This window comes from Oratosquilla oratoria, chromosome 23, assembly GCF_046742065.1.
Source record: "Oratosquilla oratoria isolate Oo_2021 chromosome 23, ASM4674206v1, whole genome shotgun sequence".
Taxonomy (NCBI): Eukaryota; Metazoa; Arthropoda; class Malacostraca; order Stomatopoda; family Squillidae; genus Oratosquilla; species Oratosquilla oratoria.
The window spans coordinates 22,874,912-22,895,480 of record NC_134799.1 but is presented as its reverse complement, the minus strand read 5'-3'; the positions used below and the strand labels follow the sequence as shown (position 1 = coordinate 22,895,480).

Genomic DNA, 20,569 nt, shown 5'->3' with positions numbered 1-20,569 from the left:
CCCCGTGAGAGATGTTTAGAAACTGACTCCACGTGACATCGAGTGCGCCTAAACAGAGTTGCTAAGTAGTGCGTATTGTCTCGGCTAAATACGGGTACAAACGCTAGCATTGAAAAATAACGAAAAGTTTGGGCGGAAAGTTGTATTTTTCGCATGTTTTGAGTTTAGCTGAAAGTTGGGGAGCCTATAATTTTGCGCCCAAACTTTTCGCGGCCACTGTATGTGTGACCAAAATTTGACGCAGCCCGAAGGGATTTCTCCCCATCTTCTCCTTTTATACATGGGGGGGATGGAGAGGGGGGGGGGTCACCGATTCAATGAAGTGGCCTCGCTGTGGATGTGCTGTGCCTTGCGACACTGCTTCTGACCCAGGGCAGTGGACAAGGTGCAGGGATGACCCATCATCCAGGAGGTGCTAAGATGGGAGGGAGGGTGGAGGGGAGTGGAGTGTATTTAGGGATGGAATGGGTGGGAATGATTTCATGCTTTTTTCTTTTTGGCTACCTCCCTTGTAAGGGGAAAAAAAGCATTAGCATATGTATGCATGTACTTTAGTATCTGTTGAATGCTGCAATGGTGAGCCTTTTTTTCTCTCCTTTTCTGTGCCTTTATCAGCTTTTATGGGTAAAAGTCTCACTGCTGGGGTGGCATCACAGTGTCAAATCATTGATAAGGGTTATTTTTTAATCAGCAATGGGCACCTTCCCTTATCACCAAACAAGTGAGTGCCACCCATTACAAAAAGTTCATTTCATTAAAAAGCACAAACTTTCGCCCAAGTCTGTACAACAACTAAGAGAAAAATATGCCAAATGCCACTAGATTTTCACACACAAAACAAAGGGAAATATCGAGAAAAAGACACACAGAAAAGAGCTGTATTTCGTCACGTGTAGGGTACATTCTTGCATGTGGCTAATACGCCCACTGTCCCTTTAACCCCTTCCATACGGTGCCGCACACGTAGGCGTCATGGGGAGCGAGTGTATTCGCGAGGCTGCCATATCGGCGTCTTGATTATATTTATTGTAGTCGCCCCTGTGTTTTTACATTCTCTCAAATGTGCCCTGAATCCCATTCTCTGTGGTATTCAAAATTTGCGGGTGAAAGAGAGAACGATCAATATTAGCGGTGACTATATTTTATGATGCGAGTATTATTACGACACGTCGTACGGCTGGCATTGGCTGCTGCCACTGAGATCTAAGTCCATGACGCCTACGTGTGCGGCACCGTATGGAAGGGGTTAAACCTACTTAGCACATGTTAGGGAGTGCCAATGGCTAAAATTAACTTTCCTATGTATTTTTGAATAGTGTTGGAATGTAAATCCATGCAAAATTAAATTTTCATTTTTTTTTCTTCTTAAATTGGCTTTCCAGACTGTCAGATCCCCCTTAATCAGGGGAAAAGACCTGATACAGGCAAATGTGTTCCTACACCTACCTTGCCCATCAGATGGGATTTTAGATTCAATCAGGCCACATAGAACATTCAATTACTGCAAAGGGCATGTATATAACTGGGACTTGTATGAATTCATAGATGATATCCTACTGTTGTACCCTGATGTCCACCAAGCTACAAAGATCCAAGGAAATAGTAACATAATCATCCTAACATTTTACAATTCATATCTCACCAACCAAATAAACATTGGCCCTCTTTCTCTTCCAGTAAAAGCCTTCCTGGACCATCCATTACAGTGCTACTAGTTTGGCCATGGAAAGAAGAATTGTACAATTGGTCCCCAGTGTGGTTACTGCTCTGCCCTTGACTCGCATGATACCCAAGAATATATATCAGAATATTACTGTTTCCACTGCAAAGAAGCTTACCCAATACAATTCCAACAATGTAAGAGGTACTGTCTTGAACATTCTCCAACTGGCAAACCTAGTTTATCAGTCTTGGTAGTGCCAGAAGAGAATTTCATTTCAGACAAAAAGGTGGTGGAGGGAAGATGTGCCTCTTCCCTCCACTTCAGTTCTTCCACTCCATCAAACACAACCAAAGCACCATCTCGCCTCTTTCAACCACCAGATGTTTCACCCCACTCCAATGATAATCCTGCTCTAGCTGTTACAGTGCAAAATAAGTTCACTATTTTGGAAAATAGCACAGAAGAGCCTTCCACAACATCTTCAGCAAACTCCACCACATATTCAACAAGTCTTCACTGCATCAAAAGTAAAACCTTTTTCAAAATCACAGACAAAACCCTCCACAAAATCCTCAGCAACAACACAAACCCTCAAACAGGAAACAACATTGCTGAAGTCCATGTCCATTCAGATTTTCAACCCAAAACCCAAACCCCTTTTCACCCCTGCTCTCCTCCTCACCCTATCCAACTAAGTAACCCCTACCATATTTCTCAGACATTTCATTTCAAACACATTTAAACTTTTTGTCTCTGCCTCTCTTAAATTCCAAGTCTCTGCTCCATACAATGCCATTGGCACAATCACCCCTTCATACAATCTCCTCTTTGCATCCATTCCCAGTTACCTATTTCTCATAATACTTTTTAATCCCCCAAGGCATTTACTTGCTTCTCTCAATCTACTACTTACATATACCTCCACTCCTCCATTTCCTGCCACATGTAACCCCAAATAATTAAAGCTATCCATTTCCTTCAACTTCTCTCCTTTTAGACTTACTTCCAACTCACTGCTACCCTATACCTTTGTAAATCTCATCACCTTACTTTTACCATATTTACCTTCAACTTTCTCCGAACACATACCTTTCCAAACTCTGTCACTAACTCCCTTAATCCTTCCTCTAATCCTGCCACAGTGTTGTCAGCAAACAACAACTGGTTCACCCTCCCCTTCTCTCCATTTTCTCTAACCATCTGCAATCCCCTACTCATTACCCTCATCTTTACCTCATGAACCACCCCATCCATGTACACATTAAACAGCCATGGCGACATGACACATCCCTGATGCAGTCCCACCTTTAACTCAACCAACTCACTCTTTCCATTTCCCATTCTAACACAGGCTCTACTACTCTTGTAAAAACTCTTGATTGCTCTTCACAGCTTTCTGCCTATCCCATATATCTGGAAAGCCTCCTACAGTGCCTTCCTATCTATCATCATAAGCCTTTTCCAAATCCATAAAGGCCAAAAAAATATCCTTACCTTTTCTTAAAGCATTCTCACATATGCCTTACCACAAAAATCTGATCTACACAACTCCTACCTTTCCTAAACCCACACTGTTTCTCATCAATTACTCCCCACTGTACCTCTCCTAATCCTCTCAATTAAAATCCTCCCATAAGTCTTCCCAATTACACTCAGCAAACAGATCCTTGTGAAACTACTACATTCACATTTCTTCCGTTTTCCTTTATAAAGTGGAAGTATACAGGGATTCCTTCAGTCCTCTGGCACTCTACCCTCTTTTAGACACATTAAACAACCTCACTAGCCAGTCCACTCTATTTCCTTCAGACACTCTGCATGACACCCTTCTACCCCAGGTACCTTACTTGTTCTCATCATTTCAGAGCTACTTGCACCTCATGTTTTTTCATATTTCTCCTCCATTTTTCTCTCCCATCACCATCATTTTCTTAGTGCCTCCCACTGCTACCACCAATCCTTCCCTATCCTCCTCCACATTCAACAGCTCTCTAAAATACTCTGCCCATCTTCCCCTTACTGCCTCCTCTTCCATTAAGATCTGTCCATCTGCACCTTTTACCTTTTCTTCTCTACTTGACTCACCTCCCCTTCCTCTTTTGATTTCATTCCTTAAAATATTTTTATTGGTTTCAAAATGTTCTGTCATACTGCTCCCCCATTTTGTCCCTGGTAGAGGAAATTTCTAATCATAGAGAAATTATGCTACTTTATTGTACTGTGACTCTTTCCATTATGCTGTTACACCACCTTTTAATACTGTTCTGCACCACTTCTTTAAGTGTACATTTCCATTTTTGCATTTCCCTATGGTAGGGGGAAAAGAATACTGCAACAGTCTTCCCACTTGGGCCATAAAGGCAGCTAAAACAGGACAGAGAGTGGGACTAGGCATCCTCCTCTCTGTAGCCCCGAAAGTGACATTCCTGTTCAATATGGATTTCAAAAAATGTGATCCACAACTGATGCTCTTCTGTCCCTAGATCCTCTGTTTGCAAAGCATTCACTAATAAACAACTACACATTACCATATTCTTTGACTTGGAAAAAGGATACATTCTTGAAAACGAGTACAGCCTTTGTGTTAGACTCCCCATTTTTATTCAACAGTTTCATCTCATTGTTTCTTGTGAGAATAAATTGGGAGTGCTCTGTCTGAAGACTGTTCACTTGAAGAGGGAGATCACAAGGAAGTATACTTAGTGTCACACTTTTTGTTGTGGCCATAAACAGTGACATCAATATGCTTCCAAAAGGAGCTCGTGGTAGCTTATATATCAATCTCCTTCTATGCAGCACAGATGCCGAGAGGAAACTGCAATTAGTAATTAAATGGATCTCTGAGTGGGCCACAACTTGAGGATTTCGTCTCTCTACTACAAGGACTGTGGCCATACACTTTTGCCACCTCTGTGGTGTTCATCGTGATCCAGACCTATCTCTATACAAAAGAAGAATCCCTTGTGTGGAGGAAACCTGCTTCCTAGGACTAATAATCAACAGCTGCCTGACTTTGGTACTTCACCTTCATTATAAGGCTAATTGCATGAAAGCAATGTCATGTCACTCCTTAGAGTTTTAGCCCATACCTCTTGGGGCACTGAGAGACATTTCTCCTATTACACCAAATAATTATCCTCTCACAGTTGGAGTATGGCTGTAAAACCTAATCATCTGCTACTGAAGCTTGACTTTGTGTGTTGAACCCGGTATACTATACCAGTGTTCACATAGCAACTGGCGCATTATGCTTATCCCATATACCAAGTATACTGGTGGATACCAGTGTCCTTCCATTGGACTAACATTGCCAGTCCTTATTGTTGAGATGCTGGTATTGAATTTAGCATCATCCTGATTCAGTTTCTTGTAAGTCAGTATCTTAACCCCTTCACTACGGGACAAAATCTTGCGGGCAGCATTAGCTGCCAGACGTGCGATGTTGCGTCATAATACTCACATTATAAAAAATAAAGTCACCGCTGTATTGCTCGTTTTCTCTTTCACCTGTCAATTTTGATAACCATAGAAAATATGAAGCCAGTTTACAGAGTATGGGGGTCATGCAGGTACATACATATACCAAGGCTTTTTCCCCCTTACAAGGGAGGTAGACAAAAAGGAAAAGGCATAAAATCACTCCCACCCATTCCATCCCTGAAAACACTCCACACCCCTCCACCCTCCCTCATATCTTAGCACCTCCTGGATGACGGGCCATCCCTGCACCTTGTCCACTGCCCTGGGTCAGAAGCAGTGTCGCAAGACACAGCACATCCACAGCAAGGGCGCTTCACTAAATCGGCGACCCCCCCTCTCCGTCCCTCCATGCATAAAAGGAGAAGACGGGGCGAAATCCCTTCGGGCTGCGTCAAATTTTGCTCACACATACTACCTCATGCAGGTACAACTACAATAAATATAATCAAGACGCCGACAGCGGCATCCTCATGACGCCTACATAGGCATCATCGTATCGAAGGGGTTAAGACTCTCACTTGCAGCTATTTACATCTCCCCCGAGCTTACCTAAACCTTTTGACTTCAGGGTAGCATCTGCCATGATGACATTAAATGTACCTTCCATTACTGTATGTCCCTATCAATTTCCTTGAATTAGTTACTGGCAATTCCCCAATGTTACTATTTGCAACCTTGATAGTCCTATAAGAAATGAGTTACCAGATTACGAGTGCCATATAATATTCCTAGAACACTGTTCCACACATCCTGACTCCATCCCAGTAATTACAGATGGTTCAAGGTCAGATACTGTGGTTAGATATGGTGTTATATTCCCTTCATTTGGTTGTGGCAGTAGCCTCCCCAGTGTAGCTTCAGTTTTTTATGGAGAGCTACTGCCATTATCCTAGCTTTAAGAATCATGTTTACATTTCCCATTTCATCTTTTACAATTTTAGTGACTCATAATGTTCTCTCAGCTGTGGAACATTTCAGTCCTTCTTTCCTTGATCCCTGCATTTTACCTACTACCCTAGGTCAGAAGCAGTGTCACAAGACATAGCATATCCATAGCAAGGCCGATTCATTAAATCGGTGGCCACCCCCTCTCCGTCCCTTCATGCATAAAGGAGAAGACAGGGAGAGATCCCTTTAGGCTGCGTCAATTTATTTTTCACACATACTCCCTTACCCCATCCCTCACCCATTCCCCTTCATGCATCACAGCATCATCCATACACAACCATTCTCCATTCACCCCTATCTTCTGTCCTTTCCTGTCCTTTCTCAACAGACATTCCCCTCTTTCCCAATGCCTCTTTTACTCCATCATCCATTTCATCCTAGGTCGCCCCCTCATGTTAACTTCTTAACCTCTGCCTTCCACACCTCTTTTTTTCTTAATAATAATAACAATAATAATATTGATAATAATGATAATGTATACTCACATGACTGGGAAGACCTTTGGGAAGACAACAGAAGCCTCAGCCAGATATTCATACAATACTCTCATTTCATTTTCATCAGTGGTGTACTTGACCAGTGTGGCAAGGACGGTAAGGACTAGTGCTTGTGTTGAGAATTCTGTCAACACATCGGGATCCAACAGAATATTGTTCTCATTGCTTACAGATACACGAGCACTGCGATCCTTGTGTGGTGATGATAAGTCACCCTGTGAGGAAGTAAAGCCATGTGCATGAAAAAAAAGTCACAGGTCTACCAGTTAGTGTTAGAATTCTATTTCCATATAAGCATCTTAGGCAGAGTACAAGACAATCTACAGTCCTCTATACATCATGCAGCATGGACATCTCTAACTTTGATGGGAGTAAGGATTCATATATCAGCAAAAAGTCATTGCCCTTTGTACCTTGGGGGTGGGCATGGAGGACGACCTCTGGGTTTTGAACAAGGGCCTCATGTTCTGAGGGTCAAGATCAAGGGACCGCCATGTCTTGGGGTCAGCTCTACTTGCCACCTGCTGGACATTGCGGCCTGCATGACCCTGTGGCAGTCAGACGGACACTTGCAAACATCAACACAAACAACAACAACAAATATCTCCTTGCAATGCTGCAATCAACATTTGCACCGTGAAGATGAGGCCGGAGGGCAAAGAATTAAGACTGTACTGGTAGGCAAAAAGTTACTCCCACATATGCTACAGCAAAGGCTTTCTATCAAATTCAAAACTGAGATGTTTCATAATATGAACCCTCACGTACAAGCAAGCAAAGTGACATTATAAGACATTGTTGCAAGTCACTAATGAAGCCATGTGACAATATGAGACAATGTTGCAAGTTACTAGGGAAGCATACAGACACCAAGCCTACACTACAAGGAACAATACTGACCTGTGGCAAGGCTGAGGGGTCTAACAAGTCCCATGATTTTTGCCGGCGATTTGTGGGTGTGGAGGCAAGGGAAGGTGAGGCTGTTTCTTTGAGTACACACTGGGAGGGACGGACCTCCCCTGGAGTACCCACTGCTATAGGAGTACTGGTGCCACCACTAGGAGTGCCAGCACTACCTGTGGTGACAGTGCCGACAGTGCATATGCTTGCCTGTAAAAGAGATGTAACATGGAGCACTATACAAACCTCATTCCACTGGAATACAAAAGACACTTTGAATGAATGTGACCTATGAAATTCTTACCCACTAAATCTAGCAAGTGCTAACCCAAGCAATACACTGTGCTAAATAATAATTCTCACTTCTTACTTCCTGGAGTTTTGTTACAACCTTGTTTCCTGGATACAAGTATCCTTCTTAGACGGGCCTAATTCACTTGTTTAGGATGTCTTGACACTGTTCACTATCTTGATTTACAGTTTACATTAATAATATTTATTTTTAACTTTATTATACACAACTCCATTCAAACTTTACAAGACATAAAAAGTTTGATACCTCAGTGGCCAAGCCATGAAGAACTGGGTTAACCGATCCAAGCACCTCAACTGCTGGCTCATGGGCTGAAAGCACTACTGTGTCCTGTTTTTGGATAAAAAAAATAATTATAATAATAATTGTAATAATAAACATGTAAAATAAACAAATTAAATAAATATATATGTCTATCTATATACCAAGGGCTTGTTCCTCCTTATTAGGGAAGTAGCCAAATCAAAGACATGCATCCACTCCTACCAACCACCCTTGTTTCCCTCTTATCTTGGCTCCTCATGGAGCACAATGAAATATGAATATACATGTGTATGTCATATTATACACACATACACACACACACACGGGAAGGGAGTATCATAGTTAATGTGACCGAAAATGTAGTCTTTGTATCTTCATTCAATTATTCTTTTTGCACAATCAGTGACAACAATGGCAATGAATGAAATAAACAAAGGATTTAGAGAAGAGGAAACTGCAAAGCGATGTCTGGACCAAAGTACAATTGAGTCCCCACTTGGTGTAATTAAAAAAAGTGTCTGAACGAGACCCCAAAGACATTTCAAAGGTTTGACAGAAATGTCTTCTCGGGGTTCAATAGAGACAATAGAACATAAGAACATAAGAATGAAGGAGACTGCAAGAGACCATAAGGCCTACACTAGGCAGCTCCGTATCCATCACCACCTGGCATCCCCATCCATAAAGTTGTCTAATCGTTTCTTAAAAAATAGCAACATGTATAGTGGGATAGACATGGATAGAGAACCCAGGTTTAAAAATTATAAGAAATAGAGAAATAAATTAATTGCTAGATGTAATAATTGAACTAAAAAGTGAATGCAAAAGTATATATAAAGAAGTAGCCATATTAAGAAAAGCCAATGAAGAAAATAATAGGGGAATAGATGAATTGAAAATGGAATTGAATAGGATAATGGGAAAAAATATAAGACTGCAAAATGAAGATATGAATATGAATAAGGCATTAAAGAAGGAGATGAAGGATCAAATACAGGCAGTGACTGAGAAAGTGGAAGAAAAGATTAAAGAAAATAACTTCCAAGAAATAAAGAAACAGTGGAAGCTGGAACAGGAAAGTAAAAAATTCTCTTTTGAGGAAATAGTGGAACAATAAGGTAAAGAGAATGCAAAGAAAACGGTAATTCAAGTGATTAAAGAGAAAGGAAATTTGGTTAGGGATACAGTGGACAAAAAAAAAAAAAAAAAATGCATTGTGACCTACGGTATTAAAGAAAAGCATGCTGTTCCTTGGTATCAGAGAGAAGAAAAAGAGTCTGCTATGGAGATTCTGAAGGAGATTCAAGAGGAGGATCAAACCTTGGATAAAGAAATCGAGGAAACATATAGAATAGGTAGATACTCAAAAGGAAAAACAATATAGGCCACTAGAAGTAAAACTTAGGTCACAAATGACAGCAGAGGAAGTACCATCCAGAACAACAAAACTAGCAAACAGTGAAAATCACAAAAATGTATGGATAAAGAAATGAGTGATGAAAAAAAGGGGGCTTAGAATTGACGCACTTGGAGAGAAAAAAAAAAAAATTTGAGGGTGGGGTGGAAAGGTGTGGTCAACCTGAGACTGAGAAAATGGTACATCAGGAAAAAGGAAACAAAGCAGACAGAAAAAAGAATAGAATGAAAAAATTAAAATCAGTCTATACAAACATGGAATGATCTCAGGACTGAATGAACTAAATGATTACCTAGCATCAGAAAAACCAGACATAATGGGAATAGTAGAAACTAAACTAAAAGGTAATCTACCACCTAACACTGTGGGACAAGGTCTACACAACTGCTGAATGAAAAAATAGAAAGGAAAAACAAGGAGGGGAGTACTGTTTCTGACCAAGAAAGACTAAATGTGACAAAGTTAACAGAAGGAAAAAAACAATGTAGAATCAATTACGATAAAAGTAGAAAACAACCACATGAAAAGTAGAAAATTTGTAGTATTGTATGTGCCCCCTAAAACACAGTCCTGGACAGAAAGTGATCATTCCAAATTGTTACATGATACAAAACATGAACTAACTGATATACTGTGAAAGAGGAAATAAAATAATTATGGGTGATTTTAACTCAAAAGAAATATGTTGGGAAGAAATGACAGTGAGGGGTGGAGAGGATATATGGGGCAGCATGCTACTCGATATGACCATTGAATACACAATGACTCAGTGGATAAAGGAAAATATAGATACAGAAACAATGAGGAACCTTCAAAAGTGGATTTAATACTTACGTCAGAACCCGAAATTGTACACAGAATAGACCACAAAACACTAATAAGAGTGACCATGTACTATTAGAATTCAATTTAAAAGAGCAAATAGACCTAAGAGGAAATGAGAAACATACAATAGGAAGACAAATGTACAACAAAACAAATTTTGAGAACCTTAACCACTTCCATACGGTGACGCCTACGTAGGCGTCATGAGGAGCAAGTGGGTATGCGATGATGCCGACGTCGGCATCTTGATTATATTTATTGTAGTCGTACCTACGTAAGCTCCATTCTCTCTAAACTGGCTTCATTATATTTTCTATGGTTATCAAAATTCACGGGTGAAAGAGAACGAACGATTGAGCACTGACTTTATTTTATATAATGCGATTATTATGACGCAACATCGCACATCAGGCAGCTAATGCTGCCAGACGTGCGATGTGCCCCGGAGTGAAGAGGTTAAAAAAGTCTTTTGTAATGCAAACTGGGAAAAATTCTTAAATGAAGAAAAAAGGATGGAAGAGAAATGGAATATACTAAAAGAAATTTATAATAAGGGCGTGATCAAATATGTACCACAAAAAAAGGGGAAAAACATACATAAAGAACTGGTAAAACAAAATATGTAGTGAAGCCATGGATAAAAGAGACAAAGCCTGGAAAAAAATAAAATAAATGAATAAAAAATAAATAAAAAATAAAAAGGGAGCAAGTGGCTAACATACATCAAACTAAGAAATTATTATGTAAAAATTTGCAGAGAAGAAAAGAGAAATTATGAAAAGGCACATACATACATATACCAAAGGCTTTTTCCCCCTTACATGGGGGGTACCCAAAAAGAAAAAGGCATAGAAATCACTCCCACCCATTTCATTTCCCATATATTCCACTCCCCTCCACCTTCCTTCCTATCTTGGCACCTCCTGGATGACGGGTCATCCCTGCATCCTCTCCACTGCCCTGGGTCAGAAGCAGCGTCACAAGACACAGTACATCCACAGCAAGGCCGCTTCATAAATTCGGCAGAAAAGGAGAAGACGGGGAGAAATCCCTTCGAGCTGCGTCAAATTTTTTCATACATACTTCCTCATCCCCCATCCACTCCCTTTCATGCATCATAGCCTCATCTATACACAACCCTTCTCCATTCACCCCTGTCTTCTGTCCTCTCCCATCCTTCCTCTACAGACATTCCTCTCTTTTGTAAAGCCCCTTTCACCCCATCCATCCACCTCATCCTCGGACGCCCCCTCATATTCACTCCTTCCACCTCTGCCTTCCACACTTCTTTTACTAATCTTTCTTCACTCATTCTTTCCATGTGTCTAAACCATCCTAATACTCTTTCATCAACCCTATCTCCCAGCTCAGCTCCCTTTCCACCCCTGTTCTTCTCCTCACCTCCTCATTTCTCACTCTATCTAGCCTAGTAACCCCTATCATACTTCTCAGACATTTCATCTTAAAACACATTCAAACTCCTTCTCTCTTCCTCTCTCATGTTCCACGTTTCTGCCCCGTACATTGCTGTTGGCACAATCACTCCTTCATATAACCTCCTCTTAGCATCCATTCCCTGATGTCTATTTCTCATTACACTTTTTAATCCACCAAGGCATTTACTCGCTTCTCTCAATCTACATTCTACCTCCACCCCCACTCCTCCCTTTCCTGTCACATTCGCACCCAAGTATCTAAAACTATCCACTTCTTCCAGTTTCTCACCCTTAATGCTCACTTCCAGCCTACTGTCACTCTCTCCCCTTGTACATCTTATCACCTTACTTTTGCCCACATTTATCTTCAGCTTCCTTCTTTCACACACCTTCTCAAACTCTGTCACTAATTTCCTCAATGCCTCCTCTGATCCTGCTACAAGGGCAGTGTCGTCAGCAAACAACAGCTGGCTCACCTCCCACTTTTCTCCATTTTCTTTAATGATCTGCAACCCCTGACCCACTACCCTTGCATTCACCTCTCGCACCACCCCATCCATGTAAAGATTGAACATCCAGGGCGACATAACACATCCCTGACGAAGTCCCACCTTTACCTCAAACAATTCACTCTCTCCATTTCTAATCCTAACGCAAGCTCTACTACATCACCTTACTTTTGCCCACATTTATCTTCAGCTTCCTTCTTTCACACACCTTCTCAAACTCTGTCACTAATTTCCTCAATGCCTCCTCTGATCCTGCTACAAGGGCAGTGTCGTCAGCAAACAACAGCTGGCTCACCTCCCACTTTTCTCCATTTTCTTTAATCATCTGCAACCCCTGACCCACTACCCTTGCATTCACCTCTCGCACCACCCCATCCATGTAAAGATTGAACATCCAGGGCGACATAACACATCCCTGACGAAGTCCCACCTTTACCTCAAACAATTCACTCTCCCCATTTCTAATCCTAACGTAAGCTCTACTACTCTCATAAAAACTCTTGACTGCTCTTAACAGCTTTCCTCCTATCCCATATATCTGCAGTACCACCCACAGTGCCGTCCTGTCTACCCTGTCATAAGCCTTTTCCAGATCCTTCAAAGCCCAAAAAACATCCTTACTTTTTCCTATAGCTTTCACACATCTTTTCACACATCTGTCTTACCACAAAGATCTGATCTACACATCCCCTACCAGTCCTAAAACCACACTGTTCCTCACCAATTACTCCCTCTGTTCCTCTCCTAATCCTCTCAATCAAGATCCTCCCATAAACCTTCCCAACTACACTTAACAAGCTGATCCCTCTGTAACCACTACACTCACACTTGTCCCCTTTTCCTTTGTAAAGTGGAACTATACAGGCACTCCTCCAGTCTTCCAGCACTCTACCCTCTCTTAAACAAACATTAAATAACCTCACCAGGCAGTCCACCATCACTATACCTCCTTTCTTCAGACATTCTGCATGGCATCCATCCAACCCAGGTGCCTTACCTGCTCTCATCATCTTAACAGCTGCTTTCACTTCATCCTTCCCTATTTCTCCTCCATTTTCCTCACTCATCACTCTCATTTTCTTAGCGCTTCCCACTGCAACTACCTTTCCCTTCCTATCCTTCACATTTAGCAACTCCCTAAAATACTCTGCCCACCTTCCTCTCACTGCCTTCTCTTCCATTATCATCTCTCCATCTGCCCCTTTTACCTTTTCTTCTCTACTTGATTCGCCTCCTCTTCCTTTTTTAATTTCCTTCCAAAACATCTTTTTATTACTTTCAAAATTTTCTGTTATACTCTTTCCCCATTTCACATCTGCTCTCCTCTTTGCTTCCTTTATCTTATGCTTAACTTCCTTTCTCTTTACTTTGTACCTCTCATACAATTCCCTTGTCCTAATTTGTAGCCAATCTATGAATGCCTGCTTCTTCTCTTTTACACCCTTCTTTGCTTCCTCATCCCAACACTCACTACCCTTCCTTCTATTTACTCCCGCCCTCCTTGTTCCACACACCTTATGACTTCCTCCTTGAACTATCCCCATTCCTCCTCCACTCCTAGTTCTACTCTATCCTTTACTCTCTCCCACTCCTCTCTCAACTTCTTATACTCATTCTCCTTTTTTTCCTCATTTAAGCAGTTCACTCTAAGTACCTCCCTACCTTCTGCCCTTTTCCTCTTTCTCCACCTATTCTCCACTCTCAATTCACCTTCCACCAGGAAAATGATCTGATATTCCCCCACTCTCTCCCCTTAGAACATTTACATCCTTAACTCTTCCTACCATACTCCTGGTCACCACTATATAGTCCATTAATGCTCTATCTGCCACCCTTCCATCCACCACCCTCTCCCATGTGTACTTATGCTTGACTTTCTTCTTAAACACTGTATTTGCTATCATCAACTCTCTTTCAAGACACATCTCCACTATCAATTCTAAACTACGATTTTTACCTGGAACTCCATACTTCCCAATCACTCCGTCAAATGGTTCATTTCCTACCCTAGCATTTAGGTCTCCCAAAATAACTACATTGACATTTCTCCCTAATCCCTCTATGCACTCATTTACATCTACCCAAAAAGCCTCCCTTTCCTCTACGCTTTTTTCACTACCAGGTCCATACGCACTTACAAAAACCCACATCTCCTTTCCCAGTTTCACCTTCATCCACATCAACCTTGATGACACCTCCTTCCATTCCACTACACGCTTACTTATCTCTTCACTTACTAGTATAGCCACCCCTTCTCTCCCTCGTCCCCTCTTCACTCCTGAGTACCTCTCAGCTACACTCCCACTCACACTTGCCCTTTCCTTTCATTTTAGTTTCACTCAAAGCCAGTACATCCATTTTTCTTCTCACAAACATACTGCCTATCTCTTCCCTTTTACTCTCATCTGTACCACATCCACGCACATTAAAAGACCCAAACCTTAGGGTACTGGTTGGAAAGCTCCCAGACCCTCTTATCCCTTTATTTTCTTTCTTAGGAATATCCCCTATTGGGGCTACAGGTAGTAGGACTCCTAATCCCATCCCCCATCCCTTTTTTGTCACCTTTTACGACTCAAGTGGAAATACTTGGTGGCAGTATTCTTTTGCCCCCACCACAGGGTAACAATAGAAAAATGCAAGGAACATCCTAAACTATTTTACAGATATGTGAATGGTAAACTAAAAAACAAACAAGAAATAGAAAAGCTGCACCAAGGAAGTCATGAATATACAGAAGACTAAGAAATGGCATAAGTTATGAGCAACCACTTCAAATTGGTATTCACAATTGAGAACACACATAACTGTGAGGGAATAGAGACAGAACCCCCCCCCCCAATAAAGGAAATAACTGTAAGAGAGAAGGAAATCAGCGACCAAATAAAAAACCTTAACATCAGAAAATCACATGGTCCAGATGGAATTGCAAATTGGATACTGAATGAATGCATAGAAGAGTTAACAGATAAAATACACACTATAATTAAATGCTCACTCAAAGAAGGAAAGGTACAACAAGACTGGAAAAATGCAAACATTGTACAGTACCAATATATAAAGGAGGAAACAAGGAAAATCCAACTAACTATAGACCAGTCTCCCTAACAAACACTGTAGCTAAAATATGTGAAAAAGTGTTCAAAAGTACATGATCTTTAGAATTTGAGGTACTGAATTACTAAATATAGGTTAGGTTACATATGTTAGGTAGGTTAGGTTAGAATAGATGAATTTATGATCCTTGCATTGCTTCAACCTCGGCATCTATCAAAACAAACATGGTGTACCATTCAACCCCTCCAACTTCGTTTGTTAGTAAATCAGTTTTAGCAACTTTTTCATTATTGATTTCTGCCAAAAAAATCACATATTACGTTGATCCATTATAATTTACAAAATAGAGAATAAAATTTCTATTGGTATAGCATGTATGTGTGCACTTCTAAAAATTTACTGCAATTTGGGAGTATTAAGGGAGAAAGACTAAAGGAAGTGGATAGTTTTAGATACTTGGGGGTGAGTGTGGCAGGAATAGGAATGACAGTGGACATAGAATGTAGATTGAGAGAAGCAAGTACATGTCTTGGAGGATTAAAAAGTGTAATGAAAAATAGACATTTGGAAATTTATGCTAAGAGGAGATTGTATGAAGGAGTGATTGTGCCAACAGGATTCTATGGGATGGTAACTTGGAACATATGAGAGGAAGAAAGAGTTTAAATGTGTTTGAGATAAAATATCTAAGAAGTATGGTAACGGTTACTAGGCTGGATAGTGAGAAACGAAGAGGTGAGGAGGAGAGTGGAGGTAGAAAGGGAGTTAGGAGATAGGGTTGATGAAAGAATATTGGGATGATTAAGACACATGGAAAGAATGAGTGAAGAAAGATTTGAAAAAGAAGTGTGGAGGGCAAACAAAGGTGGATGGAGTGAATATGAGGGGGCGACTAAGGATGAGATGGATGGATGGAGTAAAAGGGGCATTGGGAGAAAGGGGAATGTCTGTTGAGGAAGGAAGGGAGAAGACAGATGAAAGGGGTGAGTGGAGTGATTGTGTATGGATGATGCTGTGATGCATGGAAGGGAGTGGGTGGGGGATGGAGGGGATAGGGAGAATGTGTAAATAATATTTTGATGCATGAGGTGACAGAGAGGGGGGGTGTCATTGATTAAATGAAGCAGCCCTGCTGTGGATGTGCTGTGTCTTGCTGCACTGCTTCTGACCCAGGACAATGGGCAAGATGTAGGGATAATCTGTCATCCAGGAGGAGCCAAGAAAGAGAGGGAGTGGTGAATAGGAGTGGAGAGTGTGGGGATGAAATGGGTGGGAGTAGATTTATGCCTTTTGACTTTGGCTACCTCCCTTGTAAGGGATCTGCTGATCATTGAAATACTAGTGTTTAACAGTTTGAATATGGAAAGCACTGTCCCTCTATGCCATAATATTTTTTAACCCACTACAGTAAACAATATCGACCTTTTCATCATATCTTCATTGATTCTGTTCTGTATAATATAAGAGAATTTTATTAATTTTCAAACAAGGTCTCATGCTGAATTGGTTAAAGGGACTTACCATACTACCAAATCCACTACTGTTGCTTCCAATAGGTGCGATTGAGGCCATGGAAGTCCCTGGTGAAGGTGTTGGGTTATTGGGTGATGATGCATGTGGCTGTGTAGGTAGACCTTCAGGCCCCCCCACACTGTTACTACCACCTCCTCCCTGCAAAACACAAAATATATCACTTAATAAATATCATTAATTTCAGTAATGACATTTAAAATTAACAACTGTTGAGAGTTGGTCCATAGATAGATGCCTGATTTTCTCATAAAGTTCAATGGTGATCTTCATGGAGAAAAGATTTGGGGGGAGATTATGAATAGTTTCCCATGTCTATCCCTGAAGTGGAGTACATTGTTATATTTGGAGATTTGCTTATTGGTTGTGTTGGGAGGTTGTCTAGCAGGGTGTTTGCTACAATTTATGTATATCTAATAATAATGAACATGACAGGAAAACAAATATTACATCACCTAGCTTTTACCCTAAATATTTCAGGCTTTCATTTAGATACAGGGATAAGTACACACTATATAATACTGGCTTATGACAAAATTTGAAATTCAATAATAACCTGTTGTTGGGCATTGGTAGTGGTGTGTGGTAAAGAGAGGTTTAGATGCAAGTCAACAGGAAGAGTGTCAGTGGAAACAGACTTGGTGAGGTTCCTTGCAACCGAATACTTGAGGTGACACCTTGACCGCACCTCCTCCGATACTGAGACAAGAGCTGCCAGATAAGCAATATTCTCTGGTGTTACCTGAAAGAAGAAAAAAGCCTTATCAACATAATTGAATATAAAGTATTAACAACTATTCAGTTACAAAGATTACATTAATATGTGTTTATGCTGTGCACTGAATTTCAAATAAAGGAATTACATATTTTTCCAAATTCTACTTTAGTTTTTTATCTTATTATTCTAATAATCTGTTATGCTATCTTAACTCCTTCCTCCAACACCTCCAAGCATTTGGCCCCACAGTAAAATCTCTCCCAAAAAGCAATAAGACTTGCAAAAAAGAGTGGAAAGCAGGAGTGGATGGAGAGAACTTGAGGGAAAGACCAGGAATGAGGTGGATCAATCCACTTAATACATTGTCCTTGGTCTTGCAAAAGATTTACAGCCATCAGCCTCTTGGTGGGACCATAAATTCAGGGTACATATTTTACGTTGTTGTCTGGGGATTCTTAGTGTGGGGCATTGTAGAAAGATATGTTCTGCATATTGTGTGTGGCAGTTGCATCTAGGACAGCTTGAATCTGTGGCCAGGCCTGTTCTGTGTAGGTACTGTTTTAATGCTGGATGGTGTCCTGATTGCAGGTGTGCCAATGTGGTTCTTATCAGGTGTGGGAAGGTTTTTTCTGTGAGGTTTATGTCTGGAGATTATTGTTGGAGTATCAAGTCTGGCAGTCTCTCTTGAAGGGCTTGTTCTATGGTATAGGTGGTAGTTTGTTTTGATGTTTGAGTCACATAGTATTGGTGTGTTTTATTTTTTGTTGCATTCTGTTGGTGATGCTTGTGAAATGTACCATGAAAGGTGTGTAGTGTTTAGGGTTCTGGAGTAGAACTGTTCCTGTCATTTTCACAAGGTGTTCTATAGGGAGGATTTTGGTTTCTGTATGCAGGTGTCCAATAGGGTTGGTTTTGGTGCATCATTTTATTATTCTCAGTGCTCCATTCTGTAAAGTTTGTAAATTGTGCTTCTCTGACTCATTGTTGAGAACAAAGCTATGGTGGCATGGTTGAGGGTTGTTCTTATGAGTTGCTTTAAGATGATTATTAGAATTTCTTTCTGTTGTCCTGAGCCATTGCTTATAATGGATTTAAGTAGGTTTGTTTCCTTGTTGATTTTTGTTATCAGGTCATTGATATGTGGACTGAGTCATATGAGTATTAAGTGTGAGGCCTAGAATTTGAGGATTCTTTTCCAATGAAAATTTATAGGGTGGCTTTTGATTCATGGTTGTCTGGTGTGAGTAATGTCACTGTTGACTTCTGGGGAGAAGCCTCCATTCTTTGACCTATTGTTCTAGTATGTTCAAGTAGGATTGGATGTCCTTTGCTGCTATTTTGTATTGTGTTGGATTATTGTCAGGTCATTTGCAGAAGCATGTGAGAAGAAATTTTTAAATGTGTTTGAGATGAGGTGTCTGAGAAGTATGATAGGGGTTACCATGCTGGATAGTGAAAGAAATGAGGTGTAGGAGGAAACTGGGGGTGGAAAAGGTTTTGGGAGATAGGGTTGACAAAAGAGTACTGGGGTGGTTTGGCACTTGGAAAGAATGAATGAAGACAAATTAGTAAAAGATGTGTGGAAAGCAGAGGTGGAAGGAGTGAACAAGGAAGGGGCAACCAAGGATGAGATATATGGATGAGATAAAAGGGGCAGAGAGAAAGAGGGGGATGTCTGTTAAGGAAGGGAGAAGACAGATGATAGGGTTGAGTGGAGACTGGTCATATATAGATGATGCTGTGATGCATGGAAGGGAGTGGGTGGGGGTGTGGGGTTAGGGAGTACTTATGCATAAATAATATTTTGGTGCAGATTTCTCCATGTCTTCTCTTTTCCTGTATGAGGGGACAGAAAGGGGGGTCAGCAAATTAAGTGGCCTTACTGCATTGGTTTTGACCCAAGGCAATGGGCAAGATGCAGGGATGCCCCATGATCCAGGAGCCAAGATAAAAGGGAGGGAGAGAGAGAGGGAGGGGTGGTGAATGGGAGTGGAAAGGGTAGGAATGAAATGGGTTGGAGTGGAATTACACCTTTTGACTTTCGGTGCCTCTCTTATAGAGGAAAAAGCCCTTGGTATATGTAAGTACAGGGTGTTTGGGATAAATTTTATATTTTTTTTTATTTCTGTCATTTCAGAACCATTTGAAGGATTTAATAACAGTAAAGTGCAATGGACAGCTGATTCTGTGTACTATTGGTAGGTGTGAGAGCTAGAGAGCATGGATGACTGGAAAGCACTAGAATATTGGAAGAGTGACCTGCATCATGATGATTTGCACTGGATTAAAAAATTCAGAAAACTTAGCTGCAGCTCAGTGCTCCTTGAATACTGTGAAGGCTGCGAGATGTGAGGCAGAGAATTGCAACAGAGATATGGAAGCAGTGGCTAGCAGGAAGGATCACAGCAGGCGTTTTGACTGCACAACGACATTCATCAAGAAGCTGCAAAAAAAGGTGCAGCAAGATCCAGGCAAGGCACTGTGGACTTTGGCAATGGGAATCGGAGTGGCAACTATGAAGAAAGTGCTGAATGAGAATCTTCGCTACTCCTTCGCAAGGGCCAACTACTCATCGCCAAGGCCCAAGAGAACCGCCTTATGAAAGCCAAGAAACTCCTCAACAAGGTCAAACACCCAGTTGAGCTGGGGATGTGCAGAAAAACAGGTGGATACCCTACAGTCTGCATGAAGTCCTGTGCTTCATGAGGACCAAGTTCCCTCAAACTGTGATGATCTTTGGGTATGTTCCCAGAGAAAGACACATCATGCTGCCCCACATCATTGAAGAAGGATTCAGACTCACTTTAGATGGCTATATTGAGTTGCTATCCACTGTTGTCAAGTGCTGGGTGGAGAGGGTGGCTGTGGAGAGACCATACATGTGGCAGCAGGACTCAGCTCCATGTCACACCTCTGGGAAAACCCAGAAGTAGCTGTCTGAGAACTTCTACGACTTCACCAGTCCCAACATCTGGCCCCCAACTCGCCTGATTGCAACCCAATGGACTATAA

The 20,569-nt window shown here is 41.2% G+C and overlaps 1 protein-coding gene across 1 annotated transcript in view; it reads right to left on the bottom strand.

The window, feature by feature from the left end:
• LOC143038025 (neurofibromin-like) overlaps nt 1–20,569 on the bottom strand; it is a 421,021-nt gene that overhangs the window by 58,570 nt on the left and 341,882 nt on the right. Inside the window, exons 47-52 of the mRNA XM_076206875.1 lie at nt 17,396–17,581; nt 16,831–16,980; nt 8,048–8,131; nt 7,489–7,698; nt 7,002–7,136; nt 6,577–6,803 (exon numbers count right to left, since the gene is read on the bottom strand). Coding sequence (XP_076062990.1) covers nt 6,577–6,803; nt 7,002–7,136; nt 7,489–7,698; nt 8,048–8,131; nt 16,831–16,980; nt 17,396–17,581 — 992 coding nt within the window. The remainder of the gene's footprint in view (nt 1–6,576; nt 6,804–7,001; nt 7,137–7,488; nt 7,699–8,047; nt 8,132–16,830; nt 16,981–17,395; nt 17,582–20,569) is intronic.